Consider the following 24,810-nt stretch of genomic DNA (forward strand, 5'->3'; position numbering starts at 1 on the left):
GGACAGTTTACTGGACCAAGATTTCCGGCCCTGTTCTGATATCGTCACCCAAGCGAGTTCTCCGTGACGCCTGTGGGAATGCCCCTGAACGAGAACAGTGCAACTCAGCATTCGGGTCCACCTTCCCAGAACTGGGCGCTTTGCCAGCAGGCCAGTGTCACCGGTTAACTGTGTATTATTCCATTTACCCCATCCCCATGAAGCAGTCTTACGCAGGGTAGCGTTTCTCCAAGCCTTAGGCACAGATAACCAGCTTGACGGGAGCTTGCAGGAGAGACAGAACAGTCGATACGTTTCAGAGACGTGCGTTGCAGCGGAGTAATGGGCGCACAGGCAACCCGCTGCACGTTCTACTGAATGAACAGACTTTGTCCCCTGGGAGGGGATTGAGAGATGGAACAAATCATCCGGCAGATCCCTTTGCAGCAGGCCTCTGCTAAGTTCAGGGTGTTTTTCTTTTGCTATGTGGAGTAAGTCTGATCGGTGTGTTGGTTTCAGAATCGAGGGCCTGAGTTTGCTACCAAAGCGGTTTTGATGCAGTTCTTCCCTTAAAAGCTCGTATGTCCCTGTAGAGTAGATTGTATCCTGAGACACACACCACAGTATCACAAATCCTGAAAAAGTCTACTACTATCTATGTGTATTTCAGTAGCTTCAAGCATTATGTTCTGGTCCCAGAACTAATAGGTGCAAAATATCCAAGAATGTAAGCACAAGAATAAAGGAGACAAATCTTTAATTGTTTGTTCTTGTATCCTTCCTATACTGTAGGGATAGTAATACTTCTCCATGGATAGATTATGAGGATATTTGCTTTGTGTTTGCACAGAAGTATACTTTGAAGGACCTGTTTGTGTATGACTTAAAAATCCTGACTGATACTGTGTCTTGGTATGTGAATTTTATGAAACTACAAATGTGGTATTTTCCAAAGGCTCATCTGATCCCAAGGTTGTCTTCTTGCTTCCCTTTTGAAATACCGTGGAGCAACCTGGAAGAACTCCAGACAAGTGAGCAGACAGAGAAGTACTCTTGCACCTCGATCGCTCTCCATTCGAGTGTCAGCAACTTTGGATAAAGAGACAGCTGCTGCCTAAAATAAGCAGGTTTTCCAAAACTTTCTGAGGTAAGTGGTGATCAAGTGTCAGATCTGTAATGCCTTGCCATTTGAAACACATGAAGCTTTATGAGACCTCTGGAAACTGTGGAAAGATCCTATTGTCCTTAATGAGAACCAAGTCGAGCCCTAGATCGAGTCCAGCTGGCTTACACCGGGCACTATTAGAGCTTGCTAGCCATTAACGCCAACCAAACTAGTTAAAACTTCTCATGAGATTTTCAACAAAATGTGAAAAGAAGAAGTTCTAATTAAAATTCATTGATTTCATTCTGTTTTTCCATTCACCACCTTCCAGTCTGGCCGCATACTTTCCATTCTCCAAATTTGATCCTTCTGTAAAAGGAGGAGGGTTTTGAGGAAAGCGTTCCCCACTTCTTCCTTAGGAAAGCTCTAGTTATGGGTTAAAAAGGCCGATTCCACATATTTGCATAGTTCACATGAAGAACAGCATCTAAAAGGGAATTTATAACAAAAGGAGCTGCAATTGCTGTAACTTAATATATGATATTTGGAGATTAAATCCAACAGTGGCTAAGGAGCGGATTAGTCCTTTTTTTAAGTCCTGGTTTGTGTGATTAAGATAGGTATAAAATTGTGGGGAAGTACTGCGTGAGTTAGTTTAAAGGTTGAAAGACAACACCAGTAGCTGTGCTAATAGTTAGGTCATCTTTTAGGTATGTAGATTGGTGTTAGCTTATTGAAAATCAAATGTCTGGTATCTTCCCCTTACAAGCTTTCAAATGGACGTACAAGTACCTTGTACCTCTTCAGAGTCTCGTGAGCTGCGATCAGAAAAAGAGTTTTACAGCTAAAAGATGTTTACAGCTAACTTGCTGCTCTTGGATGTCAGAGTAAAGCCATCAGGCTAAGGAGGATACTTAGGGTTTTAGACTGGGCAGACAGGGTAGCAGTTGGAATTTATTTCACATTTTGGAAGCTGTCTTCATGATCATAAGGGTTGGGCTTGTCAAAGTACATGCCAGGGACCAGATAAATTACAAACTGGCTCTGAAACTTAGGACCGCAGATGCAACACAATGCCGCTCCATAGGCCTGCGTAAAAAGACTTCCCCATCTCTGCAAGATAGCGATCAGAAGTGCTATCTAAAACGACTGTAATTACTGTGTCACAAAAACATGTACCCCATCAGGCAGATCTGGATTCTCTTCATCATGGTGTACTACAGTGTAATTAGATGGAGGTGCCTGCAGCTACGGGAGCTGGAGGGAAGCCTACGAACATTTGTAACTTGAATCTCAAAAAGTGAGTAGGTGCCACCAGCAGCAGCAGAGTTGTTAAGATGAAGCTTTGCTTCCCTGGTAGCGCATCTTTAATCAACTGTAGTAATTCGACTCACTGAGCTTCCTTAAGGCACGGGGTTTTGTTCTTTTAGCTGTACCATTCTTGCTGATGTAGGAAACTAGTGTGACCAAACTCAGTGCAAGATCTTACAGAAGAAGAAGATGATATTTATTTACAACATTTCCACTTAAGTTGATTTTGCCCACACACTCTCATAGATTTCATTCAGTCGCTCACTCACAAGCAACAAAATATGTGTGTTCAAGCAGTCTGGCCTGGGTTGCTTGTGTGCAACACATAGGAACAGGGATGCTGGCTGTCAAATCCTCACTAAATCTGGGTTCCTCTTGGTTGGTGATTATGAACTAGTTTTTGGACAGATCTTTAATAATCTTTAGGAATCCACAGCTGTTGCGTAGTGGTCCTTTGCTACAGTCTGTCTTCCCGGTGGGCTCCCAGAAGAAGGAATGGGATACGTGATGTGCTGCAAACCTGTTGGCATCCTCCTGTTATCAGAGAGCAGTCTTCCACGAATGAGTTGCCTGTGCTACAGTTTTATCAGTGTGCAGGCCTTCCAGGCTTGACAAAGACAACACATTCCCCAATTTTTGGCTGGGAATAGCATCCTTTGTTATCAATACAAGACGTTCTTTTAACCCTTGTTCTGCTATTTCTTCTGATGTTCGCATACGTGCTTTTTCATTCATAGCAATCCTAATATTTCTTTTACAAGTCTCTATGCTGGTTCCTGCAGAACGCAGCTCTGGTTTCAAAGAGTCTTTGAGTTCTGCTCCAGGCAACAAGCAAATGACAGAGGGCCGATACATCCTAGCAATTAGAGATAAAAAGTTAAAAATTATTTGAGTTTAAAAGTTCCCCATGTTCCCTACGGAAAGTTATAGCAAAATCTCACATTTAAAAATTAAAATTTTCCCAATTATTCACTGCCTGTTATAACTCACATAGATTGAAACTGCCACCACCTCCTGATCAGCTGGCCCCTTTTTATTTCACAGGAGCATGTCGCTTTTATCTAGCAAGAAGAAAGGCGAGGCTTGGGCCATACCAACTCCCTTCTGTTCATCCTCGTCTGTGCCACAGCACCTAGCCCTGACCTGCAGCTGTCTGAGTGGTTTTGAATGGATGACAGTGCTAGCCTGGCCTGAATACAGGTAAGAAGATACTTTGGGGGAATAAGGAAAACTGGAAAGTAGACACCTGCCTCTGTGAGTATTTGTTGGCTGTCCTGTCAAGCTGTCTGTGGAGTGATGGGTACATCGTGTGGCCAGAAAGGAGAAATGCAACTTCTGCTTACTAACCTTTATCTTGGGCTGAATCCTGGCACTCTATCCAGCTGAGCAATTAGATGGTAAAGAACTGAAATTGCCCAACTGCTAGCACTGGGATTCCCTGCACTTCGATGTTGACACAAAAATAAATGTCCCTCTCTATTTTTCTCTATTCTTCATTTATCCTCCTTTAGGTATTTTATTTGTCAGCTGCTCGGGGGGCCCTGAAGTCATATTTTCCAGTTCTTCTCTAAAATTAGGAAGAAAAAGAAAAGAAAAAACTTTTTTTTTTTTGTTAAGGAAAGATTTAGCAATAGCATATTTATAGCTATAATATAGCTACAATAATCTAAAAGTATGAGTGAGGGAACGTTTGTAGGCTTTTGATGAGCCTTCCCATGACTTTATAAACAAGCTAAAGAAACATGGCTGCTAAAGAACCTGCTGCTCAGACATTATTAGTATAACTGTCCAGCTGGAAGACTGGATTCCCCAGGGGTGTAGTGTAGGTGCAGGACTGTAAATATTTCATTAGTCATGCAAATGTTGGAACAGAGAAAATCTGAAGGTCCCACCTGGGGGAGAAGCTCTGGAAACGTGTAGAAAAGCAGACTTGAAATTCATAGCTACACTGGAAAAACTGAGAGAGGGTCTGGAAAACAGAGGCTGCAAAGAGTTAAGCTAGGTGAGAATAATTGACTGCACAAATACTGATGGGAAACAGTGGATTAAGGAGCCAGGAAATTGTGGCCAATCAGAAGCTCAGCAGGCACCAAACATCCTGTGTTGTGAAAAAGGCAGATAACATACCAGGATGTGTCAACAGGAACGCAGCTTGGACTATAATATTAGGTTTGTATTATCATAGCCAGGCCTGCAGTGGAGTTTTGGACCAGGTTTAGGTGCCGAGCTTCAAACACATCTGGCCTAAAGAGAGGAGAACAAGGGGAATGGTCCAAGATGTGGAAAGGCTCACCTCCGAGGAAAGAAAAAGTCCTTTTCTACCAGAAGAGAAGGTTGTCTTCCTACAGTAGAGAAGGCTGAAGGCGATATATTAGTATATTTAGAGGTCCGTAAAGGCTGCTACAAAGTCCAGAGCAAATGGTAATGCATCTGCAGAAAGGATGGTCTTAAATAACAGCAAGGAAAATCTAGGTTAAACCTAGTACTCTAACGGCAGTGTTGGCTGGTGAGACTGGGACATCGTTATCATTGGAGGCTCTTAAGGCAAGGTTAGACGTGCAGGGAATGACACAGGCAGGGAATGATCCTGCCTTGGGGGAGCAGATGGAGGAGATATCTCTTGCAAGTCCTTTCTGCCCTAGGAGCCCTGTGATTTTTCACATGCTTGTCCATCTCCCCTGGCTGAGCAGTTCAGAGAATACCAGAATGACTGCAGTGCTTTATTGCAAACTTCGAGAGAGCTGGCAATGTTGCCCATGGAACAAGGGTGCCTTGCTCCATGGGTTTGTTTAACCTCTAGCGGATATCATGTGATAGGATTCTGCAGGATGTATATATGCCTTTCCCTAGACTTTCTGAAAGGAATCTTAATAATATGACCTGGCAGAAAGCGTAACCTCTCGTTTTGCCCAGACAGGATGTCTCCTCTGAAGGATTCCTGATGCTAATATCCAGGTTAATAGCAAAACTCATGATCACATCACCAGAAGCATCTGGCTGCTAACCGTGGTGATCGGGCTGACAGCTGCCCTGCGAATACCTTTCAGGAGAGGTTAGACAGTGAGCCTGTGCAGTGACCGGAGTCCTCAGCAATACCACGCTCTGTACAGGGACAGCTCCTGCCCAGAAGTGCATGTGAGGAAGTTTGCCAGCCAAATTTGCCTTAAGGAACAAGGAACATGGTGCTGTTTGCATGCGACAAAGGTATTTTATAGATCAGTGCTGCAGCAATTTTATTACAGGGGAGGAATAACGTTTAATGTAGCCAGCAGAAGGAAAGAAGGCTTGTGTCAACTCCTTCCTGCCTTGATGATAACTTAACGTTGAAAGATTGGTAGGAGAACTCAGGGCTTGCATATAATATTAACTCTTTGGCTGTTTGAGACCCAGCATTATATATGGAATAATTTTCCAAATGCAGGCAGATCCTTCCCAGAGATGATGCCCTACTGCTGGCCAAGACGTGGCAAAGTGATCATGACCAGTTTTCTTTTCCACTGCAAACCTCTATTAATATTGCTAACATTGCTCTGGGAACAAATAGATTAGGTACGAGCCCTGCATTTGCTGACATCTTGTCCGTCCCAAACATGTATGTTGTCAGACTGAAATTTGATGCTGAAGGTGGTGCAAACGCTACACAAGAGCATATGGTGCACATCCAGGCTTCAGGTTTCATCACAGAGTATTAACTTCCTGGCTTGCAGCATGAGAGCGTTCAAGGTAGAAAGAAGCTACAAACTGAAGCGCTGAAAACGCCATGCAGTGTCTGGATAACGACACATCATCAGTTTGGGGCATAGTAAAACTCTGAAGACATTCAGCTGGCACTATTGGCAGATCCAGTTCCAAACAGAAACCTTGATATTCCCCGCAAGAAAACAGAGATTTTTGAAGAAAATGGAGTCTTGCCAGGATAACGTTCGTTTTACCTGACATACTGGCCATCCCAACTTCCTATATGCTAGAAGTAATCCATTTTCAAATCTCATCATAAGTGAGCACTACTTCATGTTGTAGATATGGGGATAATTGTTAAAGTGCTGTCATCCACAGATTGGATTAAATCATTCTTCTTTGCTGGAGAATCTTCTCATAGGAAAACGCAGTCTGAAAGCATCCTGAGATGTCAAATCAGCAATAAAACTTCTGTATTAGTCTTTGCCAGTCCTGAGTGATCTTGGGTAGAAGTTTGGTTGGATTTGTCATTATGATATAGGTCAATTAAACTACTTTCTGTTCAGCAAAGCTCCTAACAAAGAGGGCCAGGTATCAGCCGATGAAAACTAGTATTGTTTCCCCGAAATTATTAAATAATCACTCCTTTAGATCACCAGTTCATGCCACCTTTTTTATCGACATCCTCTCAGCATGAACCTAAGGAGAGAGGAAAGATTTTGCGAGGCTTTGGCTGTTCTTGTTGACATCCTGGCATTTGTTTGATCAAAGGCGGAAGCGGACACAAACCTTTCCCAGGCGAGATCAGATTGCGGAGGAGGGCTACTCAGCTCGGAGAACAATGACTGGCAGCTTGCAAGTAATATAAAACAGCTTAAACCAGCCACACTTTGGTATGAATCATGACCCATCCGTGTTTGCTTCAGCCTTTTGACTTGCCTGAAATCAACACGGCCGACAACTGGCTCCCTGGAGAATAAGCAATAAACAACACTTTGAAGGACGTTTTCTTCACAAGGGAAAGAGCCCTGGCTTTTTCCTGCATGAATTCCAATAAAAAGCTGACTCTTAAAGCATGCATCTGAGGCAGGGGGACATGCAGCCTCTGGGAGGCTTGCCATAGCATTCATCAGAGAAACACCAAATATAGAAACATCACACAGGAATAGAGACAATGTGCAGTTTTAGTTGGCTGTGAGTGCTTCTGAGTGCCTTACTGTGCCACGCTGCAGCGGTAGAGCGCCACGTTTTGAAGCCGCCCTGGAAAAGATGCTCCCACTCTGTTTCTGTGGTGGCAAAAGGCCCAATCCTCCAGGACTGTAAATGGGGCCAGTTCCATTGAGGTCAGTAGAATAAAAGCAGTTCATAGCAGCTGGGAATCTGGACCACAAAGTAGCTGGTGGCAGAGACTGAGCATGCTGCAGGGCTGATGAATGCGGCCAGCAGACTGAAGCATGAGCCAGGGATTTGGATACTCGGGTCGTGTTCCTTGTCCTGCCTGCTGAGCAAACCTGAGACGTGTCTGCTCCACATCTCCTTCGTGGGCTAAAGCTGACACCAATGTCATTCGTGAAGTGCTTTGACAGCTACAGCTGATCTCTAGGAAATCTCAGTGGTATTTAAGAAATAAGCACAAGGAACCGTAAGGATGGAAGAGACGCTGCAGACAAAAACCAGAGTGAGTGCATGGTCAAAAACCGGGGGGGAGGCTGGTATTTTCTATAGAGTATGGTGCCAGCAATCTCTGAGCATGACAGGGGAAGGCTATGTCATCCATGAAACAGCGCTCCTCCACCTGAATCTGAACCTCCGAGAAACATGATTCAATTTGCGGCTTGCGGACTCAATCCAAACAGCTCCTAGGCTGCTTGAAGCCCTGTGGCCTTAGCGCAGCTGACAGCTGAAAGCCCGAGCCCCGGGCTCGCTCGTAGCCTGGCGCTGAACCAGAGCCTGCCGCTGTTGCTTGGGAGGAAGGTCTTCAGCTGGGAGCTCATCCTTTCAGGTGAAGAGAGCATCCTGCTTAGCAATCTGGACACAGCTTCTCGTTTCACTTGGTGGGATCTGGTTGCTGTTACACCTATGGTCTTCATTCATGTAATTCAATTTGTACATGTTCTTTTCCGCTAGAAGCAGAAGCATCCCAGTGCGCTAATGCCCAGAAGGGAACTGAGGTTGCCTCTACACAGATTGGCCGCAGGCAGATCAACAGAAAGGATAAAGGGAAACATCCTAACGTGAAAACAGGCTATTAAAAGGAACTAGGGGTCATGCTATTTGAGCTCTGTCTATGCACAAGACAGGACTCAGTTATTTTGTGCCTGCTGATTGCAAAGGGGCTTTTCATGTCTGCAGCTGAAGGCAGTAAGGCATTTTATTTACTCCGTTAATTCGCTCCTTGTGTATTTGGCTAAAGTGTAAATGCTAAGAGGTGCCTCCGAGTGAGCCAGCAGCCATGCAGCCCCAGGGTTAATCCGAGGCCAGCTGCAGAGAGCTCGGGATGAGCGCACAGGCGTTCAGATGTCCCTTGCCTTTCCCTGGGGGAGCGTAACGGAGCGGCTGCTTGGGAGAACTCCCCTGTGCTTTGCACGTTGTACTGCTTTTACTTTCAGTTGCTCCGTTTTCTTATTATAAACGTAGTTCCTGGAGAAGAAAGCTTTCCAGGCTGTGAATACGTTCTTTTCCTTGGTAAATCATTCTGCTTTTTTACAGGGGGTTATGGAGCAAGTTGGCCTTGACCAAACCAAAAGGGTAGGTTACTTGTACAACATTTGTCAAAAAACCCCCAGCCAAATTGCAGGTACCTGTCACGTGTCCCTTGGCAGACAAGATTAAGCTCAACCAATTAAAGTCAAGCCTGATCTCAAAGGAGAAAAAGATCATTAATTTGGGGGGCACAGCGGACAGCTATTTTCATGTGACAATTGCAACACAGATCAAAAAGCCTAAACCAAATTTCACTCTGTGCTTTCTAAGCCAGGTTTCAGCATAAATATATTTATATTTAAATATAAAGAATAAATATATATTTAGGTATGCATGTATGCAAGCGTGTGTGTGTGTGTGTGTATGCTCATGCATGTGTAAATACATAACTAAGGCCCAAGAATCTCCACAAAACATAGCCCAGCCTTCCCTTCTTGCAGGGTATTTTGTCTTCAGCCCCCAGCACCCGGCCAGCAGACTATATTTAACGGCACCCGAGTACATCTGATCTGCCACTCAGCTCCAGATTTACCACGGCCGCTCGAGGCTGAGCTCTCCCCGCCCAGCGTCTGCAGCGGATCCACGAGGAGGTAAAAAGAAAACAAAAAAAAAGGCAAAAAACACCCAAAAAACAACCCTAGGGCTCAGCAAGAGGGTGCGGGGCGGGCGCGCGCGCCCCGGGGCGGGCGCGCGCGCGGGAACGCGCGGGAGGGGGGAGCGGGGTGGAGCGGAGCGCTCTCATTGGCTGAGCGGCCGCGAGGCAGCGATTCTGCGCGTAGCGACCCGGGGCGGGCCGCGCTCCGATTGGCCGCGGCGGGAAGGGGGCGGGGCCGCGGCGGCGGCGCGCGCGCGCGCGCGCCCGGGGGCGGCGGCGGGAGCGCGGGGCGCGCCCGGGGCCGCCGCGGCGCCTCGGCTCGGCTCGGCTCGGCAGGTAGGAGCCGGCTCTGCCCCAGAGCCGGGGGGGTGGATTAAGGGGACGGGACTTTCTTCCCCCCTCCCCGAATCGCCGGTCCGTGGGGGGCGAGGCCGGCGTGCCGGCAGGGGGGAAGAGCAAGTGCAAATTCTGCAAAATTCAGCTAATTTGGGGGGTTGTTTCCCCGCCGGGGGGGGGGGGGGAATCCAGGGAGTAAACTGTTGCTGTGGAGCTGCGCCTGCTCCAAAATGGCAAAAGCGCTTGTGCTGCCTGAGGTTGCAGCAGGGACTTCTGGCTCCTTTTTTTTTTGTTGTTGTTGGCAGAGACTTATGGCTTTTTTTTTTTAAGCAGGCCTGCCGGTGCTTTTATAGCTAGCAGTGTTACATCTGCGTCTCCTGCGGTAACACGGACCTTACTTAGTGCTTCCCAAAGCCCCAGAGCAGGAGCGCGCGTTGAGCTGCAGCAGTCCCGCGGCCCCGCTGCTTGTTTTGTTTTGTTTTGTTACGAGCTAGTGCAACTTTTTAGCTGCAGGAAGGCTTTTCCGTAGGAAAACGTGCAGGAAAGGGAGCAACGAAACAAACAAAAACCAGCAACCCGGATTCTGCAGGTCTGAAAGGCGAGTTGTGGGGTTTTTCGGGGGGGGGGATAAAAAACGAACAAAAACCCATTGTGAAGCTGCTGTGGGCCCGTCGCAGGGGACGGAAACGCTGGTGCCGGCCGCGTTGCCTTGGCCGAGGTCTGTGAGCCGAGCGATAGTTTGGAGGCAGGATGTGCCGTGTTGGGGCAGGGCTCTGGTTTCCACCGTGTTTTTGTGCAACTCTCTGGCAGGCAGTTTCCTTCTTACAAAAAAAAAAAAAAAAAAAAAAAAAGACGACCATTGAGGGATTGCTTTCTTAAGAGATCCCCTTACTCCCTCTGGACCGGTTCCTGTTGCAGTGATTGAAACTTTCGTTGTTCTTCTTATCTCAAAAAAGGCCAAAGTTGCAGTTTCTGTGCAGCTCCGTCTCCAGTGAGGCAACTGAGGACTCAGGTGTGGACCCAAGGTCTGGCTGATCCCCTGTGTTTTTAAGGCCCATGGAAGGTCCCCGCTGCGCCTGAAGCTGCAGCAGCGCAGCACGTCCATCCCGGGAGCTGTGTCCCAGTTGTCCTCGTTGGTCCTGCCTGAGGACTGGGGCTTGCTTCTTCCCGTCCTGAGGTTTCATCTTGATGTGTCGCCAGCAAAGGGGAGGGCTTGACTTTTGTATTTTTGCATGATTTATTGTGGAAGATAGTGAAAGACCTTATTTTCAAGATGCCGTTTGGAATGGCACTTAGTTGCATTAGTAGGAGGAAGAGGAGTAACATTTGAAAATTTACAGGAACTGCCTTTTCAACCTCTTTTTAGATACGATTTAATGCCTGGTGGTTGTGAGCAGGTGGCGGGCGTTAACCTCCCCGTGCGGTTTGCATCCAGGTGTGCTTAGATGTCCACCTCCCCTCGAGACTCACAGAAACTTGGTGCCCGAGTTGGACCTCTTGAAAACATACCAAAGCCCACGGCGTCCCTTTCCCCTTTGATGCCTTCATAACTTTGGGAATAAGTGGGTATTACTGTCACTTGCATTTGTTCACAGGTTTCCTGGTTTGTTTTTAGCTTCTGGTTTAGCTTCTCAAGCGTGAGTGCTGCTGTCCTCCTGAGTCAGAGAGTCCGTACGGGAACGGAGATGGAAAGTAGTGAGACGGATCTGTGCTGCGGGGATGTCCTGGCTCTTGGAAAGCGGCGGTATCAGTGCTTGCTCTTTTGTAAAGACGGACGGTAACGCGGAAATACATACGACTTCAGGCTGCGTTCATAAGACCAGCACAAGTTTTCAAAGCGTGGAGCAGTTCCTTTGTGCTTCTGCGTACAGCTACAAAAATCATAGGAGAGTTGTGGCTTATCATTTTTTAGGGTTGCTTAACGCATGCTTTTCAAATCTACCGTCAAGTTTATGTGTGTATTTATATCTGTTTTGATTGAGCTGATTGACACGTGACTCGGGCCACTAAATCTGATGGAGATAGCAACGTTCAACATCGCTGGGACTTTAGTGCAGAATCTTCTTAAAAATAAAGAGGTACCAAAGCTGATTGTTGATGCATATTCACGATGAGAGAGAATTGCATAGAAAACGAAGTGGGATTTTTTGTTATTTTAGGGTATGAAATCAGAGACTGAGCTTACGTCCTCGGTCATAGGAAGCGAAGCTGCTTCCTGGCTGGACTGCCGTTTTCGGTGTTCACCTCTGTTCTTGAGAAGAGCTTTATTTTTCATCACGTCCTTTCTTTTGCTTTGGGACTGCTTAGCAGAGCTCTTGCTTTATGCACAAAACTTACGCGCTGGCAAACGCACGCTGAGAGCAAGGCGCTCTCAAACCGAACGCGCCTTAGCGTTAAGAAAGAACTTGGTGTGTCGGAGGAAATTAAGCAAGCACGGTAAAGCAAAGCAGAGTGGCTCGAGGGCTTTGGGGATGTGGAAAGGCAGTAGGGAAACATTGCTGGACGCATTATGATTGGGAGCATAATAGGCTCGTATTTACTTCTGTAGGATCTAACCATGACTATCTCTGTGCTGTTCAATGCCGGTGCAGGGAAAGCGCTGCGAATACTTGAAGCGTGCGGACGAAGGAGGGAACAGAGCTGATTCGATGTCCATTCGCGTCTTGGTAACTACGGCTGTTCTCTGCTGAATCGCGGGTTTTTTGGCATTAAGGAAAGGATCAGACTTGGCGAATGTGAGGCAGGGTAGACGGGTGTCAGGCTGCCTCGTTCGGAAGTGCACACTGGAATGTCATATCCGGTACCTTCACATTAGGGACCCTAGCTGGTTTTTGCACGCTAGGCCATTTCGATTGGCACGGAAGGAATCCGGCTAGCGAACGTCATTTCTCCTCGCTGCAAAGGTTTTGGCTTTCAAAGCAGGTAAACAAATATATCTCTGAGGATTTCCTGGGTGTTTAATCGCCTGTAAGTTGAATTTGATCTTTTGGTATTTGATTTGCTAATACTTATTTGCCTGCCTGTTTAGACAAAACAGGGAAATTAATTCTAAAAGCAAAGTGAGTGAATGGAAAGCAGTTAAGATTAATATAATAATTAACAGATTAAGGATTAGTAGATTAAGATTATATGATTTAGAAGACTACTGTGGTTAAAACCTAAGCAATGAACACTTGAAGAAACCATACACATGCTATGCTGGCTCCACAAAAAAGTACATAGATTCTTGAACTTCTGAGTGTTTTGGGGTACTGTTGCTGTTAACATCAGAAATCTGTCTTTTGCTAAACAAGATTTTATAACTTTTTATAATATATAAAAACAATTAACCAGGAGTAGGTTTATTAGTTATATTTCTTGCAGTTACCACCTTTTCATTTGGAGATACAACTTTAAGGAGAAAAAAAAGTGCAGTACCGCTGATTTTAGGATGTGCATAGAGTTGTATTGGAGAGCAATGAGCCGTGTGGAGGAAGACGCAGCTGGAGGTGGCTCCACTGCTGCCCAAGTAGCCCTGCGGATCCTCCTCTCCTTTCGCCTGAAGCCTGGCAGGAGACACAAGCTCTCTGGGTCCTTGGGATTTGAGCTGTGCTGCTGCTCTTGCTTTTTGTTACTGGTGTTTGTAGCTATCCCTCCGTTGAGGGCCGGGCTGTGATTTTTCCTGGCGTTGCGGGGGCGCGTGCAGACGTGGCAGGGCCGCTGCGGTTCTTGGAGGAGGCGGGTAGGCAGGTCCTGCGCCGGGCCAGGAGGTGCGTGGCAGCACGTGCCCTCCTCCTCTTTCCTTCCCTCCTTTTTTTACTTTTCTCTCTTTCTTTTTTGAGTTGAACTGGCTATTGATTTCCCCCTTGGCTGGCTGCTTCTCTGCATCGCTATTGCAGCTCCAGCTGGGTCAGTACCAGCCAAAACACCTTACTGGGATTTTCCCAGCTCCGTAGCAGTGGCTGAGGCCGACGCGGCGGGGAGAAGCGTTCACAGAGCTCGGGGAGGAGCTGGCGCAGCTGTGCCAGAGGTGCGCCCGCAGCTGAGGATAGCGCAGCGTCAGCGCGTGGGGATTCTTGGCAGGGCCGCCTGGGATGCTCGGCAGCCTCTGCAGAAAGCCCGCGAGATGTCATTTGTGCTGCGGGGATGCTCGTTAGCGTATCTTTAACTCCTGCTGGCTCGGCGGACGCAAGCCGGGGTGCTCGGCTCTGGCAGGCGCTTGCAGAGCGAGATTCCCCGCGTGCTGGATTCAGACGCTTTGATTTGGCTAATTCGAGCTGGACAGGGTTCCTCTGAAAGCCAAGGAAGTAACGGGAGCGTGGCATTGCTGGTCTTGCGTCCTGAACTCGGCGCTTTACCCCGTCGCTTCGGTTGCGTTTGGTAGTTTCTCTCTAGGCTGAGGTTGGTTGGAGCTGAAGGGTGAGCAGAGGCCCTGCAGTCCATAACCGGCCCTCGCAAAGAGGTCCCGAGTCGGGTTGGATGCTGTCCCCTCGCCTCACCCGGAGGCATCCCGCTCTGTTTACAGAGCGCTGCAGGGGACGAACTGGAGCCTTGGAGATCTCCTGAAGCGTAGCCAGATCTCACGGCCGCTCCTGCATCGTGATCTTTCAGCAGGAGGGTATAAAAACAGCAGAAGGTCTAGGCACCAGCGGTGGGGCGGGCGCTAGCTCATTTTTAGCATGGCTTTTACAAACTCTTTGGGTTTTCCTAGCTTTTTGTTTGGATTCCCTTGTATGTATTTGTTCAATAGTATTGACTATGTGTTATTGAAAACCCAGCCTGTTTTGTCCTAGATGTGTTTCGTACCGTTGTAGTTCCTCGCCGGAGTTGAACCTGGGCGGCACGAGTGCGTGGTGGAGCATCCCCAGGGCCGGGCGTCCGGAGCGGGGGCTGGCGCCGCTCCATCCTCTCCATGGGCGCACGGGTCGGCTCCGCTAGTGCAGCGGTCGCGTCTCCTCTGCCACTGCCAGGGCTTGCTTGCAGTATCGCTGTCCTTAACCTGCCGGGAAGCGGTGGCTCTGCGACCGTGGTGGCAGCCACCGCGCGCGCCGGTCCGGCCTGTGCAGCCAGCGCTGAGCAACTGGTGGTGGAGGATCTTCGGCAACCGGAGACGGACGCTCAGGGAAGCGGGGGGTGGCAGGAAGGAGACCGAAAAGCCAAGAGGCCAGCACCGGGGAGGGAAGATTCGGCACGGCGGCCATGGCCCAAGACTGCGACGAATCGCCGAAAATCATTTGGCCTTGTTTCTTTATTTCCCTACGGATGCAGGCAGGAGGCTCTCTCCTTCGATGGCCGAGCGGTCGCTTGCTGATGGAAACGAGGAGCGCTCTGAAAACCTGGCGTTTCGGACCCCTTCGGTCAGCCCCGTCTGAGCTGCCGGTGTCCGGCCAGGCGCAGGCATGTGCTAGCTCGCGTAGGAATCGGAGGCCGAAACGCAAGAGGAAAGGGCCCGGCGGATGGGCAGGGTCCTAAAACAAACAACCTAGCCTGCAGCGGATGCTCTCTGGAGCGAAAGGGAGGTGCCGGCAGCCTCTGTGACGAGCGAGTGGGCTCTTCCTTGAGAAGGAAAGCCATTGCACGCCTCCAGCCAGCTTTGCGTTTAAGTCAAGGGTTTAAACGCAGGCTTTAGGTGCCACGGGTCCTGGTGGCATCCAAACGCTTTTGGCTGGGAGGAGGTGGGGCTGGGTTTATCAGCACGTATTTTCAGCTTTTCCATGGTGGTTTTTCATTCCCTGTGTATCAAGGTGAGAAGAAAACAGGCGGTGTTTCAGGCCTCTGGTTTTACGGAAATCCTGAGGCAGCCCTCAGAGATTGTCAGAATTGGCCTGAAATGATCATGTTATTGAAAAAAAGCTTTTTTTTTTTTTTATTTTATTCTGGAGTGTTTGTGCAATTAGGGATCTGTCTTGGTGAAAGCTGAGCACTTGGGGCATGGGTACTTAGGGGGATCTGGGGCTCAGGCTTCAAGAAGAATACCTAATATTAAAAGTTTTTGCAGTGACATTTAGTGGGCCTGACTGTGCAGCCTGCTCTGCAATGTTTTATAGCCTCCTCCCTCCCTCTTTTGTTTGTTTTATTTTTTTTATATATATATATATAATACACACACACGTATACATGCACACACTTTTCACTTCTGCGAGGCTTCTATTTTCAGGGTTGTACGTTTGTCTCTGAAAAAAACCCTTTTTTGCCATCCTAGATGTCCTGCAGGGCTCAGCCACGTTAACACGTGCTTTACTTTTTAATTAACGACGTGTCATTCGAGCCTGGTAACCTAATTTGTCCGCTTGCTTATGAGACTGGCCGTTAACTCGGGAGAGAGTTGCGCCGTACCAGCATGGTACAAAACACAGGGTCGTTCTCGGAGTGGTAAAAGCTTTACCTAGATCTTCCTTGTATCTCATGTCCCAGAAATCAGCAACTGCTGGTAAGACGGGAAGGCCGGTTTGTTCTTTCCTGTGTTGCGCTTGACCCACGAAGAAGTGATCTTAACAATTTTGGGGTTTGACCCCGAACGCGTTTAAGGTCTTAGCGGTTAAACCTCTCTGGCTTCTTCCTTGGTATGGAAATGAGGGGAGGAGGAGGAGGAGACGGAGAGATGCTACTTGTGTTCTCTGTTTCAGAGCGCCCTAGGCTCAGCGCCGTCTTTCGGAGGAAGCGCTGCGTTAATGGCTTTGGGCGTAGAAAAATCACTTTCCGAAGCATCGCTGAGCGGGAAGGCCAAGCGCTACGGCAGGTGGAGCTACGTAGAGGTAGAGACGGACTACCCAGAGGTGGGTAACGGCGCGCGCCAGCGCTTGGACGCAGAGGAAGTCAGATCCTCCCTGAAGGGAGCTGAGCGCGTGGCGATGAGTGGACGTGGTCGCTCGGTCCCTGGTGTTACCCAGAGGAATTCAAGCTCCTGCCGAGAAGTGCCTTTAGCATCCGCGTCCAGGCTGTCCACAGCGAAAGCAAACTTCGTGGAGAGACAGCCGTTAATTTCCAGCACAACGCCCGGCACTGATCCGTCTCATCACATCGGCCACCGTTTCTCCTCCTCAGAGGAGCGGCAGGTGAGAGGGTTTTACTTATTGGTGTTGCTTTGTCACCAAGAGGTCCCAAGTGAGGTGGGGATTTGTGCGCCCAGGCTCCAGCTTAGCGAGGGAAAGCAGAAACGCCCTTACCCAGCGCAATGAAAATGTAGGTGCTTAAAAATACAAGCTGCTTCGCTTTGGGCGCTACAGTGGGGGAAGCGTCAGCTAGAGAGAGAAGCGCGACTTGGAGGGAGCCAGCGGCAAACGCTCTCCCCTGCCCAGTAAGCTACTGGGGGCTTTTCCTCTCCTCCCTCCGGCCAGTGCACGTCCACCCCAGCCCCAGGCTGAACCAGCTTCCCCAGCCCGCTGCCGTACCGCGCAGCCTACGGCAGCTGCTGTGAGCCTCCACGGGAAGTTTTAAGGTGGGGTCCTTAACCTTATGGCCGTGGAGGGGCTGGGCTCGAACGTTGCCTTGGTTCCTGTTGCTGCCGCGCAGCTGGAAAGTTGCCCAAAAGGCAGCTCCTGCCATAGAAAGGAAAAGCCGCTTCCGCCGGGTGTTTGCTGCAGAAGGTTTCTCTCCTCGTCCCCCGCAGCCCTGATCTTGTGGGCTGCTGAGCGATTTGCAGAGCCTGCTTTTCTGTTTCTGCCCTTTTTTGGAGGGTCCCGAGCTGAGCAGGATACACGTAACGGCAGTGGGTCATCTTCTGTTTCTGTTGACTTTTGCAGGATAGGCACCCTGAACTGCGTTTTGGAGGCTGGCTGCCCTCAGCGCGCGCGTCGTAACGGCGGCTCTTGCTGCCAAGTGACTCGCGCAGCCTTCCAAGTACTCGAGATGCCTTTCCTTAAAAACAAAGCCAGGCCAGGCCTGGAGTAGTTGCGTGCAATTGCACAGCAGGAGCAGAGTTTGCGTTTGAGCCGCTCCTTACAGCAGATCCAGGGCTGGACTTTTATCTCTGCAGCCCAGTGCCGCTGACCGCATAAAGGGGCCTTTTGTCTGCGTGCAAAGTATGTTATTCAGCGTTCCTGGAGTATCAGGAACGTTTCTCCCGGTTCTTTTTACAGGGATTTTCCTACGATGTAGTATACTTGTACCACTGCTGAGCTTGTAAAATGAGCAGGGTTGGAACTAGTGAATTGAAGTGCTTCATTTTTTGCCTCTCTCTCCCCCTCCACCCGCTTTCCCATGTCCTTGGACGTTTGAGCAGATGAAAACGGGCTGCTCAGAGCCGGCACCCAGCGCTCCCGACCTGCAGAGCTCTGCAGAAGAAACCAGCGTTTCCAACTTCTCTCATGATATCGGTACCAACCAGTGGAGCAGCAGGACCTTCTCCCCTTTTTCCTCCGCCCTGGGGTACTTGCCTGATAAGACCCCCCTCAGCCCTGAGAACATCCTCCGGAGCCATTCCAGATCAAGCTTTTCCACTCTGTCCTTAGAAGACAGCAGCATCTGCGACCAGCAGGAGATGAAGCGATCCCAAAGCTTAGCAGCCGGCGTGGACGTGCCTCCTCCTGCAGCCATCACCTCTTGGGACCTGCGCCGTCAATCCAGCCCAACGGGAGACAGGCTGCTACGTGCACGCAAGCCGTTAAGACCTCTCCTTGATGACTGTGTTGCCATGGAGCGTGTGAGAAAGATGTCGTCCTTCCAGGCTGATTACTGGGCTTGTGCGATACCTGATTCGTTACCCCCCTCTCCAGACCGCCGGTCTCCTCACTGGAACCCTAATAAAGAATACGAGGACTTGCTTGATTATGCTTATCCGTTAAAGCCAAGATACAAGCTTGGAAAGACGCCAGAGCCTTTCCTCCATGACTCGGGAATAGATGTGGACAGCTTTTCTCTTTCTCCCGAGGGCACTTTGACGTCTGCCAGCATGCACGGCCAAGGTAGGCAGGCTCAGGGAAGCAGAGAAAATCCACGTAAGGAGTTTGTGGTCTCTGCAGAAAGATTCTCCACCCCAGTGTCTAGAAAACGAGGCTGTTTAGCATCTGTGTCTCACTATGAACCCTCACCTATTGCAAAAGCATCTTTTGCCAAAAGTGCTTCCTCCACCGGCAAAGCAGGTGCTTCTAGGGGTTTCGCTGAGAACTTAATGATGGAGTCAGCTGGGCCAAGTTCACTTGATCACCCGGCTGTGGCCGGGAGAAGCTGGTGTACCAGAGAGACCCCCTTTTCCTTTTCAAATTACAACGGAAAGGAAAAAAGTGCTCATTGGTTTTTACCTACAACGCAAATGCTCCCCCTAAGAAAAGAGTGGGACGGGGATGAAGAATTTCTGTCGCTGCCTCCGAGACTCAGGGAGCTGGGAAATCTGGCTCAGTATCTGTCTGACCTTTCCTTAACTGTAAGGACATCTGGGCAAGACCACCAAAGTCTTCCGTGTTACGGTGACAGCGAGGAGCCCCTTCCATCCGAATCGGCAGCTTTCGGAGAAGCGGGCAACAAGGCGAGTGAAGGTTGCGGTGGGCTGGGTCAGTCGTACAGCTCTGGAAAGCCCAGCGGGGCAAACGCCGAACTGTGCAGCCAGCACTATAGCGATCCTCTGCGGGGACTTGATCTACGTACCGCGACCAGGGACGCGTTGGATGGGAGCTACCTGAACGGACTGAAGGTCAGAGGGTCTCCTAAAGAGAAGCGCCAGCACAGCGAGTCCCTTGCACAGTGCATTAAGGTAGGCTGAGGCCAGAAATTGAAGTTCGTTATGGGAAGACCTCGCATAAAACGTGCCTTATTGAGCTCTCGTTTCTTCCCAGTGTCTTGGGTGTGATGTTTGTTTCCTGGCAGCTGGTAGTAATTTATACGGGGCAGCTCACCGGAGCAGATAATTTCTTTTGATGGAGCAAGAACCTCTGGCAGGAAAGGGTTTTGCAGCCTCACCGCCCTTCTGGCGTCTGCAGTATCCCTGTTAATGGTCTGCGTCCACCCACAGGTAGTTGGGAGGGCTCGATAGCGGGCCTCAGTCGTGCTGAGAGGCAGAGGAGCGCGCCTGCCTTGGATTTGTTCCTATAACGCTTTGTACCAGCAGGAGCGGCAGCGTAAACAGATTCTTTGCATTTTTAATGCCTTTCTTTCCAGACGTGTTTCTCCCAGGGCTCGGTATCACGGGGTTGGACTTGGCGGGAATATGGCGATTTGCCTTCCCAAATCAAAAATTGCCAAAACTATGGTCTGCTCTTAAACGTATGGGCTGGATAGGGATTTTCTTTTTTAAATCTCCCGCCCCCCACACACACGCACTTTTTTTTTTTTCCTCTTTTGGCCAAGCGCAGAGCTGGTGGCGCTTTCATGGAAGCGGCAGGGCTGGAAGCGGACTCTGGTGGGAGCAGAGGCCCCTTGGTTTTACCCAGCATCTTACAAAAACAATCCTTTCCTGGGGCACTTTAAAAAGAAGTGAAAGCGCTTAACGCAACAACCCCGGCCCCCCGCCCCGGCAAAGGAATTGCTGAGTACCTGGGTCGCCCCGGTTTTCGGTGAGAAGGCAGGCGCCTCTCCTGCAGGGAGCTGGTAGGGAGAAAACCCCCTTCCTTCGGGACTCCTTGGTTTTCCGTCGACCCTCGTTTTTCTGAGTTTAGGGACGTGTGTATGTCCCCCCGCCCCTGGCAGCTTGTGTGTGTTTGGAGGCCGGTGGGCTGTTGGAGGCGGTGGGGAGAGGGCGTCCCGCTGCACGCAGGGCTGTCGCGGGGCTGTAGCAGCAGGCGCTTGCCGAAGCACCGCTCGCCCGCTGCCTTCCCTTTGGTACAGAGAGAGATAAGCGATGCCGTTTGTTTTGCTTCCTTAAGTAGATGTTTTGCTGTCAGCTAGAAGAGCTAATTCGTTGGCTGTACAAAGTAGCAGACGCCCGAGACAAGTGGATCCCGCCTGCGCCAGACGTTTGGAGGCTGAAGGCGTCCGTGCACCGTTACTTGGTAGGTGCAGCGGCCGCCCTTTCCCTCCTCGGCGCCCAGGGCACAACTGTCTTTTCCTGGCCTCGGCGCGCTCAGCGCGGCAGCCCGCGGCGCAGGGGACGCCGGTCTCGGCGTGCAGCGGGTTTCTTGCCAGCCGGGTGGCCGCTGGGAATCTGCTCTCCCTGGGCGATGCTCGTCAGCCGCTTCCCGGGGGCGAGGATGAGATGACGCTGGCAAAACGCTTTGAACGAACCGAGCGCCTCGAACCGGGCTGTCCCACGTCCGACCAAGGTGGTCCAGTGTCCCGCCTGCCACCAGCAGCGGGTGCTGGGAGGTGCCCGCCGGTTTGACAGGGAGCGGCGGCGGGTGGGGGGGGGTCTTTGCTGGGTACGTGCTGCCCAGAGCGCTTCTGAACCACGCTACCTCTTTGCTTTCCCAGGAGTTCAAGAAAGACGTGGCTGATCACCGAGGCCTGACGGAGAGCGTGTTGCACAGGGGCGAAGCTCTGCTCAAGTGCATGGCGTCGAATTCACCAGGTGAACAGGCGCGTTCCTGCGCCCGGGACCCGAGAGGCTGGTGGGGGACGCAGGTGGCGACGCTGGTTGGGGCATCTGTGAAACTTGTGGGCTGGCCTGTGTCCCCCGTGTGCGGGGATGGAGAGGTGGGGGCAGAGTCTGGAAGGAGGATTTTAAGGAGAAGACGAAGGTGCCTCGATGAACACCAAACAAACAGGGCTATTTATCGGGCGGCAGTCTAATGAAGTGTCCTCAGTTGTCTGGGAATTTTCCCTGGAGGGAAGATGACTTGGTGGTTTGACTCCAGAGAAGCTATAACTCGCCAGCGCTTTCGGAGCTGGCAGCTGCCCCGGGCCTTAACCTTGCCCTGCTTTCCTCGCGCCGCACCGTCGGTCGCAAGCGCTTGCCGGCTGCGAGGATGATGGATGCGTTTGCGCCGCTTGCTGGCTCCCGCGTACGAGCAGAGCTGCCCCGAAGTCGCTGCGCTCCCATCTTCGTGCCCTGCAATAGCTTAGCTGGAGCCGCGCAGGGCGTCGCACCGGCGGGGACGCTCTGGCCGACCTGCCGCCCGCTGCGTTGGCAGCGCCGCTCGCTCTTTCTTCTGCGTCTCAGCTAATGGCACGGGATGTTTCCCGTTTCGGGGGAGGCTGCTTCGCCACGAGCAGAGCCGGTGGGAAGCGGAGACGGGAGCCGCCTGGTCTGCCACGCTGCTGGTGGTGGCAGCGAACCTGCCTTTTTTTTTTTTTTTTTTTACTTCCCTTTGATTTTTATCTTGACCGCAGCCTGGCCGGCTCCTGCAGGGCTCTGGAAAGGCGGTGAATCTTGAGCCGGGTGAGAGGCAATTCCTTCAGGCGGCTCGGGAGCAGGTGCTTTGTACAGCTCCTTGGCACCGTGGTGTCTGCAGCCGCGTGGTGGCAGGGGAGCTGCGAGCGGGCGCCCTGCGCGCGTCCCTGCGAACGCGTTTCTAAAGGGCAGGCTGCTCGCGTTTCTCTTTTGGGGCGATCTGCTGGAACTGCAAGGCCCCTCCTTGCACGCGAGAACAGAAGGGCAAGTGGGGTGCCCCCGCGAGGCCCCCGTGGGAGGGGGCGTGAGAGCATGGGAGCAACTGTCTGTGGCCAACGCAGCCTTTGTTCACAGTCGGCAAAGGTATTTTTAGTTGTGGTCTAGCTTTGCATTATGGATGAATTTTTCTTACGCAGCCCCAGAGGAAGTTTCCTCCTCCTGAAGTTGTCTTTGGGCACGACTTTAGGAGTTGCTTTTTCTAGATTTTTTTTTTTTTTCCAGTCTCAACTTGGAGCCCCCTAGGTTGCCTCCCCGCCTCCCCATAACATCGCATGACCATTTGGGAGGGACTGAGATCAGCTGATGAATTTGTCTGCTGCAAACATCTGTCTGGGGCAAGTGGCACCCTTCTATATTGCTCTTACAGACTGGATTATCATGTTAATACTGCCTCGATCTGTGCGTTTTGTTTTTCCAGCTTTAAAAGACACCCTGGATTTGATTGCAAAACAATCAGAAGAGCTGGAAAACCACGTGGCGCGCTTGTACAAGTCAGTCCTAGCTGCTATGGAGCCTGGGCAGGGCGAGGATGCGCTAGAGGATGTCGGCGTGTGGCAAACAGCTGCTCAAGCAAAAGCAGCTAAATGGGTAAGCAGGGGAGCAAGCCAGCCTTTCTCGTGGCGGTGGAAGAAGAGAGGGAGGTCTAGGAAGATACGCACTTAGATTAGCACACGCTGTAAATGGGTCTTTATTTTAACCGGACGTTTGAAAAGTCTAAAGGAAGAGGAGACCAAAGGTGATCTTAAAGGAGGAGGAGGAGACCAAAGGTGACCTCTCAGTAGGCGCCTGCAGCCTTTAGGTGAACGAGACGCAGCTATGTGAGATAGGTGGCCGAGGCGAGGGGAGATAAAATAGAGGCAGTGTGAGTTAGCGAGCCAGCTGCTGAAAGTGGAGGAGGCGACAGGAGCCCTGCCAGGAGCTCCGGAGGGGCCTGCTGAAAAGGGGAGCAGGCAGGTAAACGCTTCTCGCAGGTGGCCGGCGCTCGCGTTGGAGGTGAGTGAGGTCAGCAGCCCAAGCGAAGGCGGCCGCTTTACGGAAATCACGCGGGCAGCGGAGAGAGAGACTGGGACGGTTTTTCAAAGAAAACAGTCTCTTTGCATGTAATGATGATGGACACGTGAAGTCAAGTGTAGAACGGGCTGGAACCCTATTTGCCGATGTCTTGACTGTCTTCAGGTAAAACGCGGCAGAGACGAAAGCGCTTCAGACGCGGCTGCCATAGCGTAATCGGGGGGGGGGTTAGTATTGAGCAGTGGTTGAAGAAAAGGACGCATCAGTGATCTGCTCAAATTTGTGCCGAAGTGCATGCAGCACCCCCTCCCCATCACTAGCTCCAAGTGGTGATTTCACCTGCGCCTACGCCACAGACCACCTTTAAATTTTGAGCTGCAAAGGTCTTTCTGAAAAGTCAGATGGGAGTAACAATGACTTAAGTAGCTTTTTTTTTAAGTGGTAGAGGTACACAGCTGTATTTTATCCTCTAGCAAGCACATGTGGTGATTTAAAGATGGCCCTTATTTATTTAAAGGATTGCAGCCACCTCCTTGTAACAAACTTTTCCTTTTTCCTTTTTTTTTTTCCTTTCTTTCTTTCTTTCCTCCAGGCAATGCCTCTAGCAGACATGGGATTTATCAGCCAGTCTCTGGATGGGTGAGATGAATTCCAGCAAGGAACAAAACACTACTTTCAACTCTCATAGAGATGCCAAAAGACAGACATATAATCACTGTGTATGGAATTAGCCCCCCCCCCCCCCCCCCCGCAGGGCTGATTTCTGTTTGGTTTTTTTAACCATTGCTTGAAAAAGGCAAGCTGTACAGAAGTTACCTGGCTACTGGTACTTCTAGTTAATGTTGCTGACTAAGTTGGGGAGCTCTGTGAGTAAGGAATGTACAGCTGGCCTTGGGGGGAAGTGTGTGGTCCCCCCCCCCCACTTTTTCTTTTTTAATGTAGCTTTCAGTTTTTATAGAAGTGGCTTGTTCCATGTTTTGGCAAAACGTCAGGAACATAATGTTTTTCAACTGAGTAATCCATAGTTTGCAGTGCAACTGTCTTTCAAGTAAAGAAAGATGTGTGATTTTAATAGAGGTGTTCTCTTATTTATTTATTTATTTGTGCTCTTTAAAATTAGGTGCTAGCAGCCAAGAAGTAGCAACTACGTCTGGTTCCTGGGAGCAACCTGAACTCTTGTTTATAACTAACTGTCATGCACTGCTGAAGCAGAGGCTGTGTGTTTTAACTTTGCTTTGTTTGTTAAAGTATTGCACCTTTGCATTTATATATATGCGGAGCCTGGTAAAATAACACCCCCAGGTTTGTGCTCCCAGGCAAGAGCCACAGTTATGTATGAGCTGCTGTTATCTGCGGCAGTTCTGTAAGGCAATGCTGTGCTGGCTTCCCTGTGCAAGGAGGTTTGTGTCCCCCTATAGCTAATGCTGGTCCTCAGTACTCACAAACCCCTCAGAAAGGGACTCCGAACAGTTTTTTTTTTTGAAAGACAAACCAGCACACGTGAAGAGGCTTAACAGGGTGTCTGAAAAGGTTACTGCCAATGAGAGAGTGTTGGTACTTTGTTTTACTTAACCTTTAAACTAAATAGTTGTCATCATGTTCCCATAAAGAATACATCATTTCCTCCCATTCTTG

At 50.1% G+C, this 24,810-nt stretch overlaps 1 protein-coding gene across 12 annotated transcripts; it reads left to right on the forward strand.

Moving 5' to 3' along the window:
- Window positions 1-59: 59 nt before the first annotated feature.
- On the forward strand, window positions 60-24,247 carry CEP68 (centrosomal protein 68). Of its 12 annotated transcripts, none has more exons than XM_068940707.1 (11): window positions 60-1,126; window positions 3,440-3,595; window positions 5,309-7,751; window positions 8,783-8,821; window positions 9,217-9,366; window positions 16,313-16,741; window positions 17,908-19,374; window positions 20,486-20,608; window positions 21,027-21,123; window positions 22,583-22,752; window positions 23,768-24,247. In XM_068940707.1, the coding sequence occupies exons 6-11, from the start codon at window positions 16,358-16,360 to the stop codon at window positions 23,816-23,818; spliced, it is 2,292 nt and encodes a 763-aa protein (XP_068796808.1). In that variant the 5' UTR covers window positions 60-1,126; window positions 3,440-3,595; window positions 5,309-7,751; window positions 8,783-8,821; window positions 9,217-9,366; window positions 16,313-16,357; the 3' UTR covers window positions 23,819-24,247. The 12 variants fall into 12 exon arrangements, 11 of the variants coding, with proteins under 11 accessions (XP_068796808.1, XP_068796810.1, XP_068796809.1 ...); XM_068940709.1 differs by having other exon boundaries at window positions 5,309-5,599; XM_068940708.1 differs by having other exon boundaries at window positions 5,313-5,350; window positions 5,443-8,821.
- Window positions 24,248-24,810: the final 563 nt, after the last annotated feature.

The sequence above is a fragment of the Struthio camelus genome, chromosome 3, assembly GCF_040807025.1.
Source record: "Struthio camelus isolate bStrCam1 chromosome 3, bStrCam1.hap1, whole genome shotgun sequence".
Taxonomy (NCBI): domain Eukaryota; kingdom Metazoa; phylum Chordata; class Aves; order Struthioniformes; family Struthionidae; genus Struthio; species Struthio camelus.